The 21,356-nt window shown below is 30.9% G+C and overlaps 1 protein-coding gene across 2 annotated transcripts in view; it reads right to left on the reverse strand.

Moving 5' to 3' along the window:
• Nucleotides 1–1,900: 1,900 nt before the first annotated feature.
• The window catches only part of LOC143054622 (N-acetylglucosamine-1-phosphodiester alpha-N-acetylglucosaminidase-like), a 35,663-nt gene continuing 16,207 nt past the window's right edge, over nucleotides 1,901–21,356 (reverse strand). The window contains exons 2-8 of one of the 2 annotated variants that reach the window (XM_076227636.1): nucleotides 17,523–17,731; nucleotides 16,439–16,651; nucleotides 15,356–15,449; nucleotides 14,715–14,848; nucleotides 7,112–7,223; nucleotides 5,356–5,484; nucleotides 1,901–2,436 (exon numbers count right to left, since the gene is read on the reverse strand). In XM_076227636.1, the coding sequence (XP_076083751.1) occupies nucleotides 2,232–2,436; nucleotides 5,356–5,484; nucleotides 7,112–7,223; nucleotides 14,715–14,848; nucleotides 15,356–15,449; nucleotides 16,439–16,651; nucleotides 17,523–17,731 (1,096 nt within the window). In that variant the 3' untranslated portion in view covers nucleotides 1,901–2,231. Of the gene's footprint in view, nucleotides 2,437–5,355; nucleotides 5,485–7,111; nucleotides 7,224–14,714; nucleotides 14,849–15,355; nucleotides 15,450–16,438; nucleotides 16,710–17,522; nucleotides 17,732–21,356 lie in introns of those variants that run through there. The other variant, XM_076227637.1, reaches the window with a different exon arrangement.

Genomic DNA, 21,356 nt, shown 5'->3' on the forward strand with positions numbered 1-21,356 from the left:
GATTCTTAAAAATTCTAAAGAACTTTTAAATAATTTTAAATCTCGGTCTTTTTTCTGAAATTAGTTATATCAAAACTTTTGATTTTTTAACCCTGTATACCACCATTCCCCATGAATTGAAAATCGCCTAAAAGAAATAATCCACAATGCCTTCCAACATAAAAATGGTAGCATACGCTATAAATGTATTACTTTTGGATATCATAAGGCAAATTTTGTTAATAGTGAAAAACAAAAAGGTAAAGCATGCTACAAGAAGAACAAGTGATCAGTATGCTGAAGTTTGTTCTTATCGACAACAAATTTGTTGAGTTTGGAGGTAGACTTTTCCAACAAATTGTCGGCATCCTTATGTGAACAAACTGTACGCCTCTCCTAGCCGACCTTTTCTTATTTTCATATGAATCGGAATTCCTTCAGACACTTGTCAAAACAAGAGGATCAAAGAAGCCAGATTATTTAATTTCACTTTCAGATATATTGATGATCTTATTTCTATAAACAATCAGAACTTTTCAGATTGGGTTCCATCAATGTATCCCCTAGAACTAGAAATTAAAGAAACAACAGACACGGCTTCTTCCGCCACATTTTTATACTTATATCTCGAATTTGACTTACACAGTCATCTCAGTACCATAATTTATGACAAACGAAACGATTTTAATTTTGAAATTATAATTTCCCCCCACCTTAGTAGCAATATACCAACTTCACCTGCATATGGAACATACATTTCCAAACTCATTCGATATTCAAGAGCTTGCAACTTCTACTCAGACTTTGTTTAACGTCATCAGTGTCTGAGCAGAAAGTTGATGAACCCGGGGTATGTCAAAAAACGTCTCGTCCTTTTTCTAAAAAAGTTAATCGGAAGGTACCAAGACCTTGTTGATAAATATTCCGTATCAGCTTCACATATAATATAGGATGGTCTTGATGTATAGAGTCTGCGTACTGACGTTGTTTATCATCTTGACAACGTGTTATACTGTTTTTGCATTCGTCTTTGTTCTATTATTGATATTACTTGTACTGTTTGATTGTTTTCTGTGATATCCATTTAACATGGCTCGATACTTATACATCCCTTCAATGTGTTTGTATTAAATTTCATTTTTGCTGGTGTGTTTTGTATATGCGACTTTTTGTGTTTTGTTGGTTCTTATAACTTGTCTCTGTATTTTAAAATATCTTGTTAGTATGTTATTGTTCTACTATATGTCATTATGTTATATTTTTATTATAAAGTAGAAAATACGTGGAACCACAAACGTCAAAATTATTTAATTACGTAGTGGAATGAACTATTTATGGATTCTTATAAGTTATATAGATTTTTGGACTATTTTAACTCTCTGTCTATTTCTGAATCTAATTCTTACATACTTTTGATTGTTTAACCCTGTATGCTAACATTGCCCATGTGAAATTTTAGAGTTGTTTGTATAAACATTGAACGACAAAAATATGTGACGTATAAATTTTCTGACGTCAGACACGCGAAATTGTAACACGATGATGACTGCTGTACCCATACTTTGACTATTTTATTTATTATGCCTGTTCAGTTCACGCATCATTGTAAATATAACGGAATTTGATGACACTGTCGTACAAAGTGAGAGGTTTAGCGCTATAAAACCAGGTTTAATCCATTCTTTTCTTCATTTGAAAATGCCTGTACCAAGTGAGGAATATGACAGCTGTTGTCCACTCGTTTTTTGATGTGTTTTGTCATTTGATTTTGCCATGTGATTAGGGACTTTCCGGTTTGATTTTCCCCTGAGTTCAGTATTTCTGTGATTTTACTTTGTACCTTCGTATGATAATGAGATAGTCTTTAGACTTTACACTTTTTATTAGTGGAAAAAAATCTGCTCAATATATAAAATGTCAAAATAGTGCATTTTCTGTTCTTTTTAAGTTCTCATTATTGGTCTTGTTATATGTATATAAAGTGTACATGTGGAACTTAACCATGTTAACTACGAACAGATAACATATGATAACATGGAAAAAACGTTTACACTCTAAGAAAATAAAGAATCTGTCAGAAAAATAAAATTGCTGTCAGTTCAATTTTCACAAATATATTCCGATCTCAACGAAAATATGCTTGCACAACAAGAGATATATCTAACTGAATCACTTTTCAAATAAAACTTACAGCATCACATGAGTCTTTCCTCAACTTTTAGTAAAACTCGGTTTTTTTTTTGCTTTTTTATTCACTGATTATCACTGTCCCGCTGCACCTCTTCTTTGATATCATTTGAATCAATAGTTCTACTTTGACAGTGTTCAGATATATTTGAAACATTTTTAAAATCACAGTCGGATTTATCATTGTCTTCCGATCTTGTAGAATGATCGCTGTGAACGCACAAAATTGTAGAAACTTTTCTTTCACATGTAAATCTGGGATCATTCTCACTAGAAAGAAAAGGAACGATGTTTACATATTCTGTTCAAACCAATAATCAACTAACAATTGTATCTTTTAATACCTTAGCATTACCTTCTACTGGTTCACAATACCCTTTTAGGTGATCAGGGTTGTGCCCGATTAGAAATTAAAAGATGTACATATAAAAAATTTGTTGGAAACTAATATGGCTTATTTCTCTTCACTAATAACCAACCACTGTTTTATAATTTGGTGATACATTTTCAAATTACTGTCTTACTTTTAAAATATTGGGAATTAATTATTTTCGTAGGTATCAATTTTCGTTGATTTAGGAAAACTTGCATTTTCGGGGATATTTTATTTCGTGGTTTTGACAATCTTTGCATACATAGCCAATGGACAATTTTTAACTCGTTTATCATTTAAGGTGGTACCCAACACTTTCATTAAAATTAATTTGGCTCGTTTAATTTTCATAAAATTTTGACAAAGTACAAAAATATAAAAAAAATATAAAAAATTTGAACCAAGCGTTTTATCAGAAAAATTACACTGGTTATAAGCAGTTTGACAAACACTAATTTTGATCATTGAGAAGCTTTATATTGCCTTCACAACGCATTGTAATTAAAACGTTTAGCTGATATTACAGAGTTATCTCCCTGTAGTGTTAGATACCACCTTAAATTCGTGGTTCACCTGTAACAACTAAACCCACATAAATTGCTATCCAACGAATAATTATGAATCCACAGTAAGGGTTTTTCGCAACAAGAGACAACTTTTAAGAAGGGCAGATCGATGTTTCTTGAGACATAAACATGGTATGGGCAACAAAAAAGAGTACATCTGAAGCTGTCATATGAGTGAGTATTTTGTGTACGAACTTGTAGACCTTTTCATATTTTAGTTGTATTTGTCCCGAAGGTAGAAGTATACTTATTCAGAAAACGCAGATGGAATATTGTGTGTACGCATTTGTTCTTAAACATTGCAGCACACTATAACTGTGTAAGCCATAAGTACAAAAACAATAGTATTATATTTTTGAATTAAAATCAAATCCTCTTAGAAAAACTATGACAACTTTATAATCTATGTGTGGATACATAGAAGATTCACCAAGAGATCAGTATTTCAGTAAGTAAATGTAGTTTTTTGTTGGCCTTTAATATCCTCCTGAACTAGAAATAACAAAAATGAGTGAAGAGTATTTGTATTGTATGAGAGAAATTCAGAGAGCATGAGAGTATTACCAAATAAAACTTATATGTAACCTTAAATACTATAAGTGTAAAATCAATTTGTCAGTGGTATAAATTGTATACTGAATTATTTTCTATATGAAACCCCTTGATACCATTGTCAGGTGGTATTGTAAGGAACATGTATGTTAAATCCTGACAATTGAAAAACAAATAAAAGATAAAAAAAGAAATAACAAATAACAAATATGCGTGATGATGTTGAAGTAAAGATTCTAGGTCAGACATAGTTAATTATGTTAATTACGTTTTAAAATGTTTTTTATTTGTCTCCGTATATTATTTACCTTTGCTATGTTATCCGTTTTTGGTATTATACCTTTGGCGTATTTATACATCCCGCCATTGTGTTATTGTGCTATGTTATTGTTTTTTTAATTGTCTATCATTTTTGTTGACGTGCTATGTCTATAGAGTGTTTATAACCCATTTGTTTTTCTTTGTTGACATAGTTGTTTGTTTTCATGCTTATTAAGATAATAACACAAATTGTAACTGCTGTACCCCGATTTGTGACATCTGTACCTTTCATGTTTGTGTGTTTTGTTCAAACATTGTTGTTTTATGCGACAGTAAATCAATTAAGGATGTTCGCTACTCAGTTTAAAAATAACAAGCTTTTTAAAGGACTGTTGTAAATTGAAAGTATATAAATAAAGAAACTAAAAAAGCAGAAAAAAATGGAGAGTCTTAGTGCTTGTTTTCGAGATATTAGCTGTTGAAAATTTGGCGGGAAATAATTCTCTCTAGATTTTTCTTTCACTTAACATTGGCACCTTTTTTGTTTAAAAAGCTATGAAAAAATTAACAAGGATTTCATAAGTATTGAAATATGGCTTTTTAAATAATATTTAATAAAAATATGAAAAGTAAAGTAGGGGTTAGTGGGCAATTTGTTTTAATGTTAATACATGGATAAAACCAGTGGATTCCGAAAATCTGGCAAAAAGTAAAGGAGCAAACATCTTTAAGACGTTACGTAAATTATTTTCTGAACGACATGTCTGTATTCTTGATATGACAATTATTTCCAAACGTTTGGTGTGTTTGAGCTTTTAATTTAAGCATTTGATAAGGGACTTCCCGTTTTAAATTTTCCTTGGAGTTCGGCATTTTTATAATTTTACTTGTTTTAAATGTTTACCATTAAAAAACGATTTGTCTCTTCGCAATATATCTTATATATATATATATTCGAATTCACGTTGGACGTCTTGTTCAATTGAATCTTGTTTAATTCAAAACACAATAATCTTTAAAATATTGATAGGTCATGGAGCTCCTTTTTGAGATATTTGATTTTTAAAATATGGTGGGAAAAGGCTGACTCGAACTTTAATCTTTATTTGCATTGTTATTATTTAGGTCTCAAATCAAACTAAAAGAAATCAAGAATCTGCTTTTAAGAGCTATTAAGTCTTATATGAAAAGAAAATTGAGTGTTATGGGGCAAAACATTTTACCCTGTATCGTATTGGAAAGTACCAAAGAGTTCAAATATCTGACACAAATTCCGAAACCTCACCTGAGTAGATACTTAAATGATGTTTTCAATATAATGATGGCATTTTAACGCGAATTGTGTGTAGTCTTACAAACACGTTGATTGATTTTTTTTTATGTGAATGATTGGTGTGTTAAACTGTAGACATGTACGAATAAGGAAAATATAATCACCATTTATCTGTTGGATGATTAACTAATGTTCCATTGATAATTAATGTTGTTGATCCTCCACCGTCCAGGTTAATTGCTTGTACGAATCCATAATCAAGAAGGACATCGGCAAATTCATATAGAGTCATTCTGTAATCAAATAACAAAAAAATAAATGTAAAATAATAAGGGTTTTCCTATAAAAATTATTCTTATAAGTAAAGTCAAATACATTCATCTGTAAGTTGCATACAATCAGTAGAAAAGTATAGGACATTCTTCAATATGAATCAAAGTAACAGTCTGCAACATATTTAAAGTGGAAAGGTACACAATAATGCTTAAATGTAATGATATAAAAAAAATATTACTGCAAGGTTTGTTGTTTGTGTTGTGTTGGTTGATGCAGTCCTTTTTTGTGGTGTATGCCTGATCAATACAAACATTGACAATATAAGTTGGATGTAGTTACATTACTATAACGTTGGCGTCTTGATGATGGGGGAGAGGGTGGTCTTCAACTTTATGGTCTTTGATTTTTGGCATTTTTATTTTACTTTCTTTAATTTAGGTCCCAATCTATTTCAATTCTTTATATATTAGACCCCAATATTCTTGATTATTTTTTTTTTTTGTCTATTTGTTTCTATTTTTAAAAGATTATCCATATCCCCAAAGTAAGAGTCTCATAAGGTTATCTAACTAATCTCTCTTTTCAATTTTGAATTCGCCTACGGTTACTGAGTGAATATCAACAAAGTATCATTATTATAAGTACTTACATTTATACTGTTGTGTTTGTCGTGGCTGTAAAAAAATGAATGAAGTGCTTTTCCCTTGGTTTATTGTTGCTTTTATATAACAGTCGTTATACATATTAAAAAACAACACACACATATATATATATATACATGTATGTCATTTACAAAATGTAGCAATGAGGTATAAGAACATCCCCGAGTGTACCTTTTTATCCCAGGGAGAAACTACATCAACATATATTTAGAAAGAATTACACTACATCTATACATTTCGCTATGAGACCGGAATGTTGTCGAAAAAATAATTAAAATTAAAATTATGAAAGTGTCCGTTATTTTTAATTGCCATTGTAGTGTTAGTATTGCACGTGTAGATTTTGATTGCATAAGAACATCCAGAAGAGGTCTGCGGAAGTTTGAAATTCAAAGGATTTTTTTCCATTTTTATTTTAGTACCTTCTTCAATTTTGTCATGCTTTATAAAAAATCAATATAGTGTTAACTTTAGGTGGAAGCGTATCATGCATGTATTAGAATTATTAAAGAATAGTTGATTATAAATCTACTAATATATATATCAATATAGCAAAATGCAAAGACTTAAATCCCTGGTAAAAATGCGGGAAAAAAAGATATAGAAAAAGGACAAATTAAAGAGATACCTATTTATATCATTATTGAATGTACTTATCGATTGAATGTCCAATAAATTATTTCATTAAATTAGAATGTTTTTGATGTCAAGACATTATAATAATGCAAACTTCACATACGTTTGCTGAAGTTCTGAAATCTATCGGATAAAGACGGGATAGATTCGGGTTAAGAATATCTTCTATTCGTGTTAACTTACGCTTCTTAATATGCTTTCCATAAAAGCCATTTTTCTTTCGTAAATTACCAATTTTTACTTTACTTTTACTTTTTTTTTTAAATGTAAAGAGTTCTATTAGAAAAATACTACATAGTAAGCGCAAGTGATTAACTTGATAAAAAATATAATATTATCAAATTACCCTTTATGTTCGTTGAATCCATCAAGCTGCATTAACAGAATGCGTCCTTCTTTATCATGTCCAATAGCTGATCTTGCTGATAGTATCGTTTTGGCATACATTTCCATAATTTCTGTCAAATGTTCAGAGATTTATTTATAACAAAGATTTCTGAACAGAGTTTACATCAGAAATTAAAAAATACAAATGTGGCACAATAAATTTCCATTTGTTTGATGAGTTTGGGCTTATGATTATACCATGCATTTGATAAAGGACTTTAATATTTGAATTTTCCTTGGAGTTAGGTATTTCGTTATTTTATTTATTACTACAGTCAAATGGTGTATTATGGTGACAATAACAACGCTAAATAATGCCTTTATATTTGTATATCTATAATAACTAATAACATTAATTTGACATCTAATTTCCTTAGAGATAATTTTCATTAATATATGTCTAAACAGCTGAAATATACCCATCCGAAACTTACTAAAAATACCGCTTACATATAAACAACATTGATTGTCCTTTTCTAAATAGTGATATTCAGTTTCACATGGAGAACTCTACACATGTGTTGTACCGACCTTTCATGCTGTGTCTGATGACTTTTAGCACCTGGTGTAAAACAAGAGAAAGTTCTAGTAAATATAGATGTTTATTATTTGAAATCAGTAATCAAAGTGCTACAGATTTTACACAATAAAATAGCAAGTCTCACTTGATAATAAATTTAGAATTTCACAAATGAACTAAATTAAGGGACATAACTCTATGCAAATTTTAACTAATTAAATAAAACTTGCCCAAACTATATTTTATCAAGTGAAACCGCTTTACAAAACTTAACGCACAGGTTAATGCATAATACAATTTGTTAAATAAACCGAATCATTTCAACTAAAAAGAATGCTTAATTTAAAATGTTTTGTATAATAACTTGTTGCTATGGAAATAATAAACCTTTAAAATTAATAAAATCTTTGCCAAACTATTTCTATATTTAATCGCATAAAATCTAATACCAAATACAATTTATTTCTAAATAAATTGGTATGTAATATAACTTTGCATAATTCCTAAACAGTATTTACTCTTTTTACAAAATATTAAAATAAAGAATATACCCATGTTGCTTAGCAACAACATGTACTTCTGTCACGAGTTCCGTGTATGAGTGTTATACAATAAAATTAACTAAATTCAATTTAAATATAAGTTCAAAAGTCAATTCAAAATGTTCAAACTATTTTGTAAACAAACTGAAATCTTGCGAACAAGTGTCGCTTACCATAACCTATTTTATGAACTAAATAAGCAATCTATATACAAAATATAAAACACAACTTACAGAAATATAAAGTAGAAAATAAGGTTTCATGTCCTTGTTATTTAGCTTTCGATTTAACTCAATAATCATTGCTTTATCAACAAAAGACATTTCTCCCGGCAAATAAAAATTACAAATTATCTCCCCTGGACATTATAATACTTAAAAGTTAATACGGATACAATATGAAATATTTCCGGACTTTAAATAAACTTTTAAAAATAACTATTATAAAATTAACTAAATGTTTCTAAACATAGAATAGATTCGAATTAAATAAATTCTTGAAACATATCTCAATTGTTTACATAAATAAAAAGCATCGCGTCCTAAGCGTAACCAACACAAAAATAATTAATCTCAATGGAAACGAAATATAATCTATACAAAATATATACAATTAATTTAAGTGAATATCATTAAATGAATTTTAACTTTAGTTAGCTTTTCCAAAATATAAAGCGATCTAAACTCTTTAATTTAAATAGAACAAAAATATTAAAAATATAATTCAGCTTACCTGGTGTAAAACAAGAGAAAGTTCTAGTAAATATAGATGTTTATTATTTGAAATCAGTAATCAAAGTGACCGTTGAAAACATAAATTGTTTCCATGCGGGCGTGGTCACATGATCACTGATTTCTTGACTTTCTCCTGTTTTCACCAATCAAAAATTCCCTTGTAAAACTCCCTTGACCACAACCTATTTTCACTGGTTGGTCAATAATCCAGTCATGGGTGACAGGTGTTATAAACAATTTAACACATGAGTCATAGGAAAAGGTTGTTTAACAAAAGCCTTAATTTACATGTAAGGTCCATAATCCAAAGTAAATAATTTAGCACTTACATGTCTCTTTGTTATCCGTCTTAATTACGTAATCTAAATATTAAAGTTGTATGTCATTCTTCTTTATCAAAAATTAACATTCCAAAAATAATGTAACTTATGTAAGAAGAAATTTTAGAAATAAAAAATAAAAATTTAAACTTCAAAAATGCTTTAACTCAAATTGTAAAAATTGATAATTTTCACTTAAGTTTTGGTCTGTTATATTAAAATTTTGTCTTTGGCAATTCGTAATTTTTCTATAACAACTCTTCCTCAACCTCACTAAGCTTTGTCCCAAAGCTTGAATTTGAAACATCTTCTGAACTGATAAAATAAGAATAATGATTATATATATATACATGTAAAAAGAATAAAAGTATGATAAACATAATGTAAAAGTTCATATAGAGTCAATGTTTATATATCACAATCATGTGAATGTAGTTTTGTGATCTAATGCCCATAAAATACTTAAGTTAAAAAAATTAAAAATACATATATGTATGGTCATAATTGCAGATTTTCAATAAGACACTTTCAAAACTTAAAAGGATGTATGTTAATACACTTGTAATGGGGAGGCACTGAGGTATTCCTTGTTTGCAAATATGCATTCACTTAATATAGTCATTTTGCATATGAGGAGACTGGTTATAGAATCCCATTTTGACTGGCCTGGAATCCCTAAAAGTTTCAATTCTGTGCTTGTACCTATTAGTAAAACCTAATTCAGATAAATTAGTAGCAAAAATATCTCTATAGGAAGCAAGAAATGTCTGCATTTTCTGTCTCTGTTCAGAACTTAAATCAGAAGTGCTGAAATCAAAATTTATAGGCTCCTTGACTTCCTTAGTTTGCTGTAAACTAGCTACAGATGGCATGTCATTATCTAAATCATGAATAAAATTTAAATCAATGTCTGATACAGAAGCAAGCACTTTTGTTGCGGGAATATGTATTTTCTGATTTGTAGGATTCATCAATCTTATGACCGCTCTTTTCTTAATAATTTTGACCAAACATTTAGCACTCGTAAGATTGGAATCCGCTAAATTACTTACTGGTTCCAAAAGAACTATTTCTCCTGAATTTCTTTTTGAAATTTTGACACCAACATTCATTTCACAAAATGGAGAAATAGTGACAGGGTAATACGTTCTAGCAAGACCAGTACTAGATGTCTGTATCATACATACTTTAGGTATATCTGCATTTTCTTTATCTGGTACCTGTAATACACTTTTAGAAAAATCAATATTAATCTTGTTTGCATGTAAAAAATCCCAACCTACTATAAAAGAATGATGTAGCCCATCTATAACATAAACATGATAATTAAAAACAGCACCTTTAAATGAAATTGGTAAATTAACTTTTCCTAGCACTTGTAACCTATGTCCACTTACACCTTTAATTGATGGAATATCTGATTGCGAAAGTTTATCAGAAAGGGCCAACTTGCTATAAAAATCAAAACTACAGCAAGTAATTTCTGCACCAGTATCGATCAATGCATGTGTTTTTCTGCCATTGATATCAATAATTGAAGTATTTTTCTGCATAGGCAATACCAAATTTACCTCTGCAAAAGAATTTCTACCTCTGTGCCTATCCTTTGACAAATGCCTAGGGACAGGCGCGAATCCCTAGCGGTGAAAAGGGGGGTTTTGACCAGTTTTTTGTGAACCTCTGCATTTACGACCATAATGCCCTATCTTATGACAATTAAAACACTCTTTATTTCTTGCTGGGCAATTAGTACCACAAAACATACCACAATTTTCACATGAACCATCATCTTGTTGTTGTTGTTGCTGCTGCTGGTGATATGGATTCTGTACTGCTGCTGGCATTGGTTGGCTGTACTGTTGTCCATTATACACTACTGGCTGTTGTTGAATGTACTGTTGTTGCGGTACAAAAGCGTGTTGTTGTTGGTAACCCTGTCCTTGTCGATAGTTTGGTCTTGGTTTGTTGTACCTGGGTTTGTTCTGTTGTTGAGGCTGGTTTGGTTTTGCCATGTTAATCGAGGTATGTAGTCTTCAAATTTCCTCTAATGGTTCCTGCATCTTGGCCTCCAGTATTGCTGCAATCGTATCAGCAGTTATTGATGATGCTGGTACAAGTTGTTCTGATTTTTCTGCATTTTCTGCAATTGCCCGTAACTGTTCTAATGTAGTTGGCTTTGGGAAAGTGTTGTGGACTGTTTTACCTATCTCCCCTCTGAAACCTTGAATAGCAATACCTATCTTTATGTTGTCAGGAATGTCCTGTCCCGTGGTTTGTTCTTGTAATCGCGCCATAAACTCATCCACTCTTTCGTTTTGGCCTTGTTTCAATTGAAGAATGTTAACATCAAACAGCCCTTGTGATTTTTCAAAGCGTTTGAAAAATTCATCCTTCAATAGCTGTAATGAATTATGCACAGTGTCTGAAAGTGTTGCGAACCATTGTTTTGGAATACCATCTGCCATAAAGAATGGGAAGGAATTACACTGTTGTTGTTCGCACATTTTTTGAATGAGGGTCCAACGTATAAAATATCCCCACCATTGTGATGCGGATGATTTCCCATCATAATTGTTGAGGTTAATTCCCGAAGGCATGTTCACACTTACTTCTCTTATCACTTGGACAACTGCAGGTGTTGATGCTGTTGATGCAGTTGATTCTGTTAATAGGACAGGACCTGTTGATGTTGAAGTTGAAGCTGTTGACGTTGAAGCTGTTGACGTTGAAGTTGTTGTCTCTGTTGTTTGTTGATGCACCCTTGCTTCTGGTCTTATTGTGTCTTGACTTCGGAGAAGGTAGCTATTAAGTGGTGCTGGCATTTGTATGTTGCTGATGTTATCTTCTTACTTGTTTTGGGACTAGCTTTGGATCTTTCGGTCTCTCCACCAAATGTTGTACCGACCTTTCGTGCTGTGTCTGATGACTTTTAGCACCTGGTGTAAAACAAGAGAAAGTTCTAGTAAATATAGATGTTTATTATTTGAAATCAGTAATCAAAGTGCTACAGATTTTACACAATAAAATAGCAAGTCTCACTTGATAATAAATTTAGAATTTCACAAATGAACTAAATTAAGGGACATAACTCTATGCAAATTTTAACTAATTAAATAAAACTTGCCCAAACTATATTTTATCAAGTGAAACCGCTTTACAAAACTTAACGCACAGGTTAATGCATAATACAATATGTTAAATAAACCGAATCATTTCAACTAAAAAGAATGCTTAATTTAAAATGTTTTGTATAATAACTTGTTGCTATGGAAATAATAAACCTTTAAAATTAATAAAATCTTTGCCAAACTATTTCTATATTTAATCGCATAAAATCTAATACCAAATACAATTTATTTCTAAATAAATTGGTATGTAATATAACTTTGCATAATTCCTAAACAGTATTTACTCTTTTTACAAAATATTAAAATAAAGAATATACCCATGTTGCTTAGCAACAACATGTACTTCTGTCACGAGTTCCGTGTATGAGTGTTATACAATAAAATTAACTAAATTCAATTTAAATATAAGTTCAAAAGTCAATTCAAAATGTTCAAACTATTTTGTAAACAAACTGAAATCTTGCGAACAAGTGTCGCTTACCATAACCTATTTTATGAACTAAATAAGCAATCTATATACAAAATATAAAACACAACTTACAGAAATATAAAGTAGAAAATAAGGTTTCATGTCCTTGTTATTTAGCTTTCGATTTAACTCAATAATCATTGCTTTATCAACAAAAGACATTTCTCCCGGCAAATAAAAATTACAAATTATCTCCCCTGGACATTATAATACTTAAAAGTTAATACGGATACAATATGAAATATTTCCGGACTTTAAATAAACTTTTAAAAATAACTATTATAAAATTAACTAAATGTTTCTAAACATAGAATAGATTCGAATTAAATAAATTCTTGAAACATATCTCAATTGTTTACATAAATAAAAAGCATCGCGTCCTAAGCGTAACCAACACAAAAATAATTAATCTCAATGGAAACGAAATATAATCTATACAAAATATATACAATTAATTTAAGTGAATATCATTAAATGAATTTTAACTTTAGTTAGCTTTTCCAAAATATAAAGCGATCTAAACTCTTTAATTTAAATAGAACAAAAATATTAAAAATATAATTCAGCTTACCTGGTGTAAAACAAGAGAAAGTTCTAGTAAATATAGATGTTTATTATTTGAAATCAGTAATCAAAGTGACCGTTGAAAACATAAATTGTTTCCATGCGGGCGTGGTCACATGATCACTGATTTCTTGACTTTCTCCTGTTTTCACCAATCAAAAATTCCCTTGTAAAACTCCCTTGACCACAACCTATTTTCACTGGTTGGTCAATAATCCAGTCATGGGTGACAGGTGTTATAAACAATTTAACACATGAGTCATAGGAAAAGGTTGTTTAACAAAAGCCTTAATTTACATGTAAGGTCCATAATCCAAAGTAAATAATTTAGCACTTACATGTCTCTTTGTTATCCGTCTTAATTACGTAATCTAAATATTAAAGTTGTATGTCATTCTTCTTTATCAAAAATTAACATTCCAAAAATAATGTAACTTATGTAAGAAGAAATTTTAGAAATAAAAAATAAAAATTTAAACTTCAAAAATGCTTTAACTCAAATTGTAAAAATTGATAATTTTCACTTAAGTTTTGGTCAGTTTTGTTATAGAAAAATTACGAATTGCCAAAGACAAAATTTTAATATAACACATGTACACACACTCAATAAAAGGGACGATTTAATGTTGTGTTTTTAAAATTTATCGTTTTGATTTATAAATATGTCTTAAGCTCCTTCTTACAGCGTGTATGTTTCCAACCCGTTTGCTCTGCAATATTTCTGTAATGTCTAGTAGTCAAAATTTTCTGCACTTTTTTTTGTTGTATGTTCAACTCTGTCCCAGTGATCTGGACTAAAAGGGAGAATGCTGAGTAGAAAAGAAAATAACTGTATGCGTCTATTTAAAGTCACGAATATACTCAGTGATGGTATTAAAAAGGATAATGCTATATTTTTATTGATATTGAACATTGTCTTGATGGTATGCCAAACTTTCATAGTCTGTGTTTTAGCTTATGCATCACTTTTTTCGATTGGTAGCAATTAATAGCGTGATATATAGTAAAGACAGATTTCATTTGTTGAATTGTGTAAAAGAAATCCAAAACACACCAGAGGGACATTCTAGCTCAAAGGTAAAAATAATAAACTGACAAAACCATGGTTAAAAAGAACAAGACAAACAGACAAACAAAAGTACACAAAACGAAACATATAAAACTCAAGACTGAGCAACTTAAATTCTACTAAAAACTATGGATGGTCACTGTATGCTGGAAATTATTATATTAGCTGTGTTATTGTCTCATTTATGTATTCTTCATATCTCTTTATTTGGCTCACCTGCTTGTTCTTCAGTTTGACATTCTATATTTATACTCTCTTTAAGATAGTTTTGTCCGTCGCGTACCAACCAAAATACACCACCAATCAACTGCTTATAATTATTGTCTGGTATTTCTGCTTTTGACAAATATCTACAATATTACATACACGCAATTGTATACAGGTATACAACCAATAATGGCAGAAAGAGCAAGTAAATACAATAAAAAAAAATGGGTTTTCTTTTTAACAAAAATAAATATTGGTAATCCTCGAGTAAAACCGCTGAAACGGAACCGACCGAGTTTTAACGAGTAAATGAATTATCTGTCTTCTTAGAAAAGATACATCCGGTGTATGCATATCGTCATCCTCCATACATATTGAGGTTAAGTATAACAAATTTGTTGCAATAATCTTTAATAACTGTGTAATAAACCGATATGAATAAAGTTAAAGAAAAATAATGGTATATATGTATACCAAAAAATAACATTTAGAATACAGAAACAAACAAAATATAAACAAGTAGTTCGATTTTCAATAACGAATAACAACTTTTCATAAGATTTGTGTACAGTTATATCATGGTTTGAAATTGGTTTGTGGCAGTATCTATATAATAATGATAACGAGAGTCTTTCTGTGATAAAATTTACCCAAAGTGTAAAGATCCATCATTTGTTATTCCAAAATGCACGTTCTGTACTCCTTCTGACTTCATAACCACTCTTCCATCGCTAATAATGTTACCTATAAAATGTATCAACTTTAAACAGTGAAGATTTACTGGACTAACTATAATCATCATTCAAATAACTTATAACCTACTTTAAATATCGCCAATATATGTTTAATGGAACAATTCCAACTTTTCCAACCAATAGCGTTAATTATTGCAATTTAATATTCATGTTATTGTGCTGTTGTCGACTTATCGTATAACAGCAAATACTTTTATTAGTTACGCAACATTTTTGAGGGGAAGCTGTTTTTTTTTAAATCAAGAAGCATTCTTGTCATTTTCTTTCGGATTTATCAGAACCTCTCCATCACTAATTTCTACTACTCAAGAGGAATGTTGCACCTATTTGACATCAATAATTGAAATAAAGTTGTATGAATCAGATTTGTTTTAGAAATATAGATGGCATAGCTTTGTTAAAAATTGCCAGAATCTATAAAAATTGCAATTGTACACCAGTTACAATAACATTAACGGTACCAATTTTTCTGCACCAGATGCGCATTTCGACAATACATGTCTCTTCAGTGATGCTCGTGGCCAAAATATGTAAAATCCAAAGCTTATATAAAAGATGTATTCCAAATTTAAATGAAATGTTTAGCAGTATGTCACAGTAATATTTTCCAGAACTTCATATATAACCATCAAGAAGTGACAGTGTTAATAAAGGAGTTTCTCATTAAAACTATAATGGTTGAATAAAGGTTCGAAGAATATAGTGTCTACATCTTTGACAACGGAGTTTTTATGATTGATAATTCATTAATTTCTAAAATTCTGCCTGATTAAAATTGAGAATGGAAACAGGTAATGTTGTTGGTCTAGTTTTCTCATTTTTAAATTCTTTTTCGCCCTTCAACCTCTATGTTATGTACTTAAGCATCCCGTTATTCCCTATTATGTTCTCTTTTTGTTTCATGTCCCCCTATTCCTTATTCCGTTCGAATGTTCCCTTTTCTGTTAAGCTCATATCGACCCTCATATATACTCATACCTACGCAAACGTTGCCCGGTCTTGGATCAAAGAATCCAGCATTTACGGCAACAATACAAGATTTCTGTTTGGATGTTTCCATGACAGTAGATTTTATTTGATTCTGACATCCACCAGAGTGACCTGGTTCCAATACTGATATTGTTCTATCAGGATTGTTCACAATTGTAAAGTGCCCGTATGTATCCCGTCTGGTCCCTTGTAAGAAATCTCCTATAATAAACGTATCACAAATATATTAAAAGAGGGGCGAAAGATACCAGATGGACATTCAAACTTATAGATAAAAAATAAACGGACAACGTCATGGCTAAAAAAGAAAAAGACAAGCAGACAAATAATAGTACACGAGACACAACACAGAAACCTAAAGATTATAAAGCAACACGGACACCACCAAAATCTGGTAATTATCACAGGTGCTCCGGAAGGGTAAGCTGATTCTGCTCCACATATGGCACTCGTCGTGTTGCTCATGTTATACTAAATATACCGTATACTTTGGAGGCTAAATGTATTAATTGATATTTGGTTGTCTATCAATTGCATCCTAGCGTTACCCAAAAGACATCCAAACGTATTAAATTCCTCTTTTTCTTCTTCTTTTATTATTGTACACTACACTAACAACAGTATAAAATTAGTACATATAGAAGTAAGAAAAATATTGAATATCGAGGGAAATAGTTACGAAAAAAACTTTAATGAACAATTTTTTTAATTTTTTTTTACCGATATTTAAAAACATTTTGAAAGTTTTCCAATTAAGATATTTGCTGCTAACCTTTTTTTGTTGCTCAGTATAAATAATATGAAAAATATGGTAAGCTTTAATGACATTGTCAATGCGCATGACCATTTCCAGGATAGGAAAACAGAACAGACTGATAACAGGTTCATGGTATAGTATTCATGGTATTGTTTAGAGAAATTTCCAATGGCTTATATCTCGATAACAAACACACAGACCCTTTTTTATTTTCCTCTCTCTTAGTTCCTTTATTTATATATTACCAATTTATAAAAACCTATTAACAAAGGCACAGAGAAGAGACATGATAAATTATTTATAACAAACACATACCTTCCGATATGATGACTTTCTTAGTTTCTGCTATAGGGTGTATTTTGTGTTCTGCATTAAAACCATGCGCTCTCCGTTCTGCTTTTGTTATTCTTCCATATTTAGGATGCTGTATATCTATTGTTCTTCCGTGGTTTTGTCGATTTGTATCATGATCCATGATACACTTCGTCATTATGTTTGCTATTTCAGACACTTGTTTATACCATCTGAAATGCATGCAATGTTCATAAAAAGTAAAATAATTAAATACCGAACACCGAGGAAAATTCTAAATGGAAAGTCTCTAAGCAAATGGCAAAACCATATCAAACGAATTGATAACAACTGTCATATTCCTGACTTGGTACAGGCATTTTGTTACGTAGAGAATGGTGGATTAAACCTGGTTCTACAGCTAGCTAAATCTCTCACTTGTATGACAGTTGCAAAAAAATTCAATTTCTGTGAAAGTACTTTCGTTGGAATCAACTTTCGTGGTTGAAGAAATGTTACAAGTTCGTGAATTCCTAAATTCGTGGGTTTCAGATTTCTATGAAAATGATAACGGTTTAGGAGGGGGAAATATATGACAGCCATTGTACACGGATCATCCAGCATGCCAGGTTTGTGTTTCAGAGGACCGTGTCATAACGTAGGACCTTAACATTAAAGCAAAATAAAATGTTCATTTTAATCTATATGTATGGCACTTATTCTGTAATATTTGTTAGAACTGGTAAAGTGTACATGTATTTTCTGTACCACTATCAGAAATTACTTAAGTGATTAATACCTGCTTACACATTAATTGGTTTGATTATCTTAGAGTACACTATAATGTGTTTTGACATTGCTGAAGTCCTTATACTTCGGTGTACACTTACATTGAACTTCGCTCATGGAGACAACCACGACAACCATGAATATTGGTACCTAATGAACAAGGGACTTCGGGGATACAGCAGTCATTATTGTGTTGTAACCTTTAATCACTATAACAACATACAAATATGTCAATAAAGAAAACATACAGACATTCAGACAAAGCAATCTAGCGAAAACAGAAGCCAGGCTACCAAAATTTACCATAGTACAATAACACAATGACGGGATGTACAAATACCGAACCACGTCAAATATACACTACAAAAAATAGACAGACTGAACAATAAAAGTAATAAGTTACAAACACAAATAAATGGAAAGATACCAAAGGGACATTCAAACTCATATATCTAAAATAAACTGACGATGTCCTATCTAAAAAAGAAAAGACAAACAGACAAACAATAGTACACAAAACACAACATAGAAAACAAAAGACTTAGCAACACGAACCCCACCAAAAACGGCGGGTGAGCTCAGGTGTTCATGTATTAAGGGGACAACCATTTGATATTCTAGGGTTGGAGGAGGACTTTGAAAATAAATAACTCAGCTTTGATAATCATAAAACTAAATGGTTTGTTTTGTGGCAGTTTGAAAATAAATTACCTGACTATAATGTATTGAAAATAAATAACTCAGCAGGTCTAATCGAAAGTATGAGATGGCACCAGATTCTTCACAAATTCATCTTTCTTCCAAAAAAAAATCGGGAAACACTCCCCAAATATCTTATAAAAGTATATTAAATATTATTTAAATATACTTGAAATGACTGAAAATTGGTTTCATTTAACATGAGGTATATTTTCTGAGTAACACTTTAATACCTCACTTTTATTACAGGACCATAACTTCATTGAAGCAAAAGCCTCATGTAGGAAATTTCAAAACCAAACGCTTGTCTCCATATCAAATTGTGTTCACGTCTAGTGCCTTGCAAGAAGCAAGTTTTGTTGTCCCTCAGACGTAGCCCCTGATTTTTCGGGATCAATGTTTCTTATTTATTTGTCTTTTGTTCATTGGTTGCCCTTCTGTATTCTGTTGGTGTGGCATTCTTTTTGTAATTTAGTAATTTTGTTATTAACTTGATCATGAGTTAGAAGCCACAGTCTAAACTATGTGAATTACATTTTGCTTTATCATGCATATTGGTCTTTTGATGTTAATTGTCCCTACCAACTTAATATAAAATTGAGAATGGAAATGGGGAATGTGCCAAAGAGACAACAACCCGACCATAGAAAAAAACAACAGCAGAAAGTCACCAACAGGTCTTCAATGTAAAGAGAAATTCCCGCACCCGGAGGCGTCCTTCAGCTGGCCCCTAAACAAATATATACTAGTTCAGTGATAATGAACGCCATACTAATTTCCAAATTGTACACAAGAAACTAAAATTAAAATAATACAAGACTAACAAAGGCCAGAGGCTCCTGACTTGGGACAGGCGCAAAAATGCGGCGGGGTTAAACATGTTTATGAGATCTCAACCCTCCCCCTATACCTCTAGCCAATGTAGAAAAGTAAACGCATAACAATACGCACATTAAAATTCAGTTCAAGAGAAGTCCGAGTCTGATGTCAGAAGATGTAACCAAAGAAAATAAACAAAATGACAACAATATACATAAATAACAACAGACTACTAGCAGTTAACTGACATGCCAGCTCCAGACTTCAATTAAATTGACTGAAAGATTATGATTTCATCATATGAACATCAGGCACAATCCTTCCCGTTAGGGGTTTAGTATCATACCATCATAACATATATGAGAAGAACATAACCCGTATCATGCCAACAACTGTTTTTTTAATAAATGTGTTTAGTTCCGATGCAAAGACCCTATAAGTGAATCAATATTAACGCAAACATATGCAATCTTTAATGACCTGACAACAGTATCGTAACTATATCCCTTTTTAATAAGTCTATTCAAAGGTTTTGTTAGTTTTTGAGGTGAATACTGACACTTTGTGCTTTATAAAGAATATTTCCATAAAAAATTGGATGTGAAATACCTGAACGTATAAGAAGTCTGCATGTTGAGCTATATTTACGAATTATGTCCTTATACCGATGATAAAATTTAGTAAATGTTTTGACTAGTTTGTGATATCGAAAACCCTGGTGTAATAATTTTTCAGTAATACATAAATTTCTCTCGTTGAAATCTAAAACATTGTTACATACACGAGTGAAGCATACAAGGTGGGATATATAAACACCGTAAGATGGTGACAAGGGAACGTCACCATCTAAAAATGGATAATTAACGATAGGAAATGAAAAATCATCTCTTTCATCCTAAATTTTAGTATTCAGCTTTCCGTTAGTGATATAGATATTAAGATCGAGGAAAGGGCAGTGGCATTGTTAGTATTAGCTTTATTTAAAGTAAGTTCAACAGGATAAATTTCTTTAATATACATACTGAAGTCGTCATTATTGAGAGACAAAATATCATCCAAATATCTAAAAGTATTATCAAATTTGTTTATCAGATGTTGTTTCGATGGGTCTTTGCTTATTTTTGTCATAAATTGTAACTCATAGCAATAAAAAACAGGTCCGCAATAAGTGGTGCACAGTTAGTCCCCATTGGAATTCCGATAATCTGACGATATTCGGAATCCCCAAAGCGAACAAAAATGTTATCTAGTAAAAATTCAAGGTCATATATAGTATCAAAGCATGTCCAATTGACATAGTTTTTTTGTTTATTGCTACTAAAAAATGACCTAAAAGAGTTTGAACATATATATTCACATTCTGACTTTTTAAATGCCCATTTAATTAGGTGTGTGATTTTTTTTTCTTAATGAGAATGTGAGGCAATGTGGTATACAGGGTAGAAAAATCTAAACTTTGAACAGATTCAAAATCACCAATATAAGCATGCAATTTGTCAAGTACTTCCAACGAGTTCTTGACACTCCAAAAGTAATTAATTCTACTATTTT

The sequence above is a fragment of the Mytilus galloprovincialis genome, chromosome 12 (genome assembly GCF_965363235.1).
Source record: "Mytilus galloprovincialis chromosome 12, xbMytGall1.hap1.1, whole genome shotgun sequence".
Classification (NCBI taxonomy): Eukaryota; Metazoa; Mollusca; class Bivalvia; order Mytilida; family Mytilidae; genus Mytilus; species Mytilus galloprovincialis.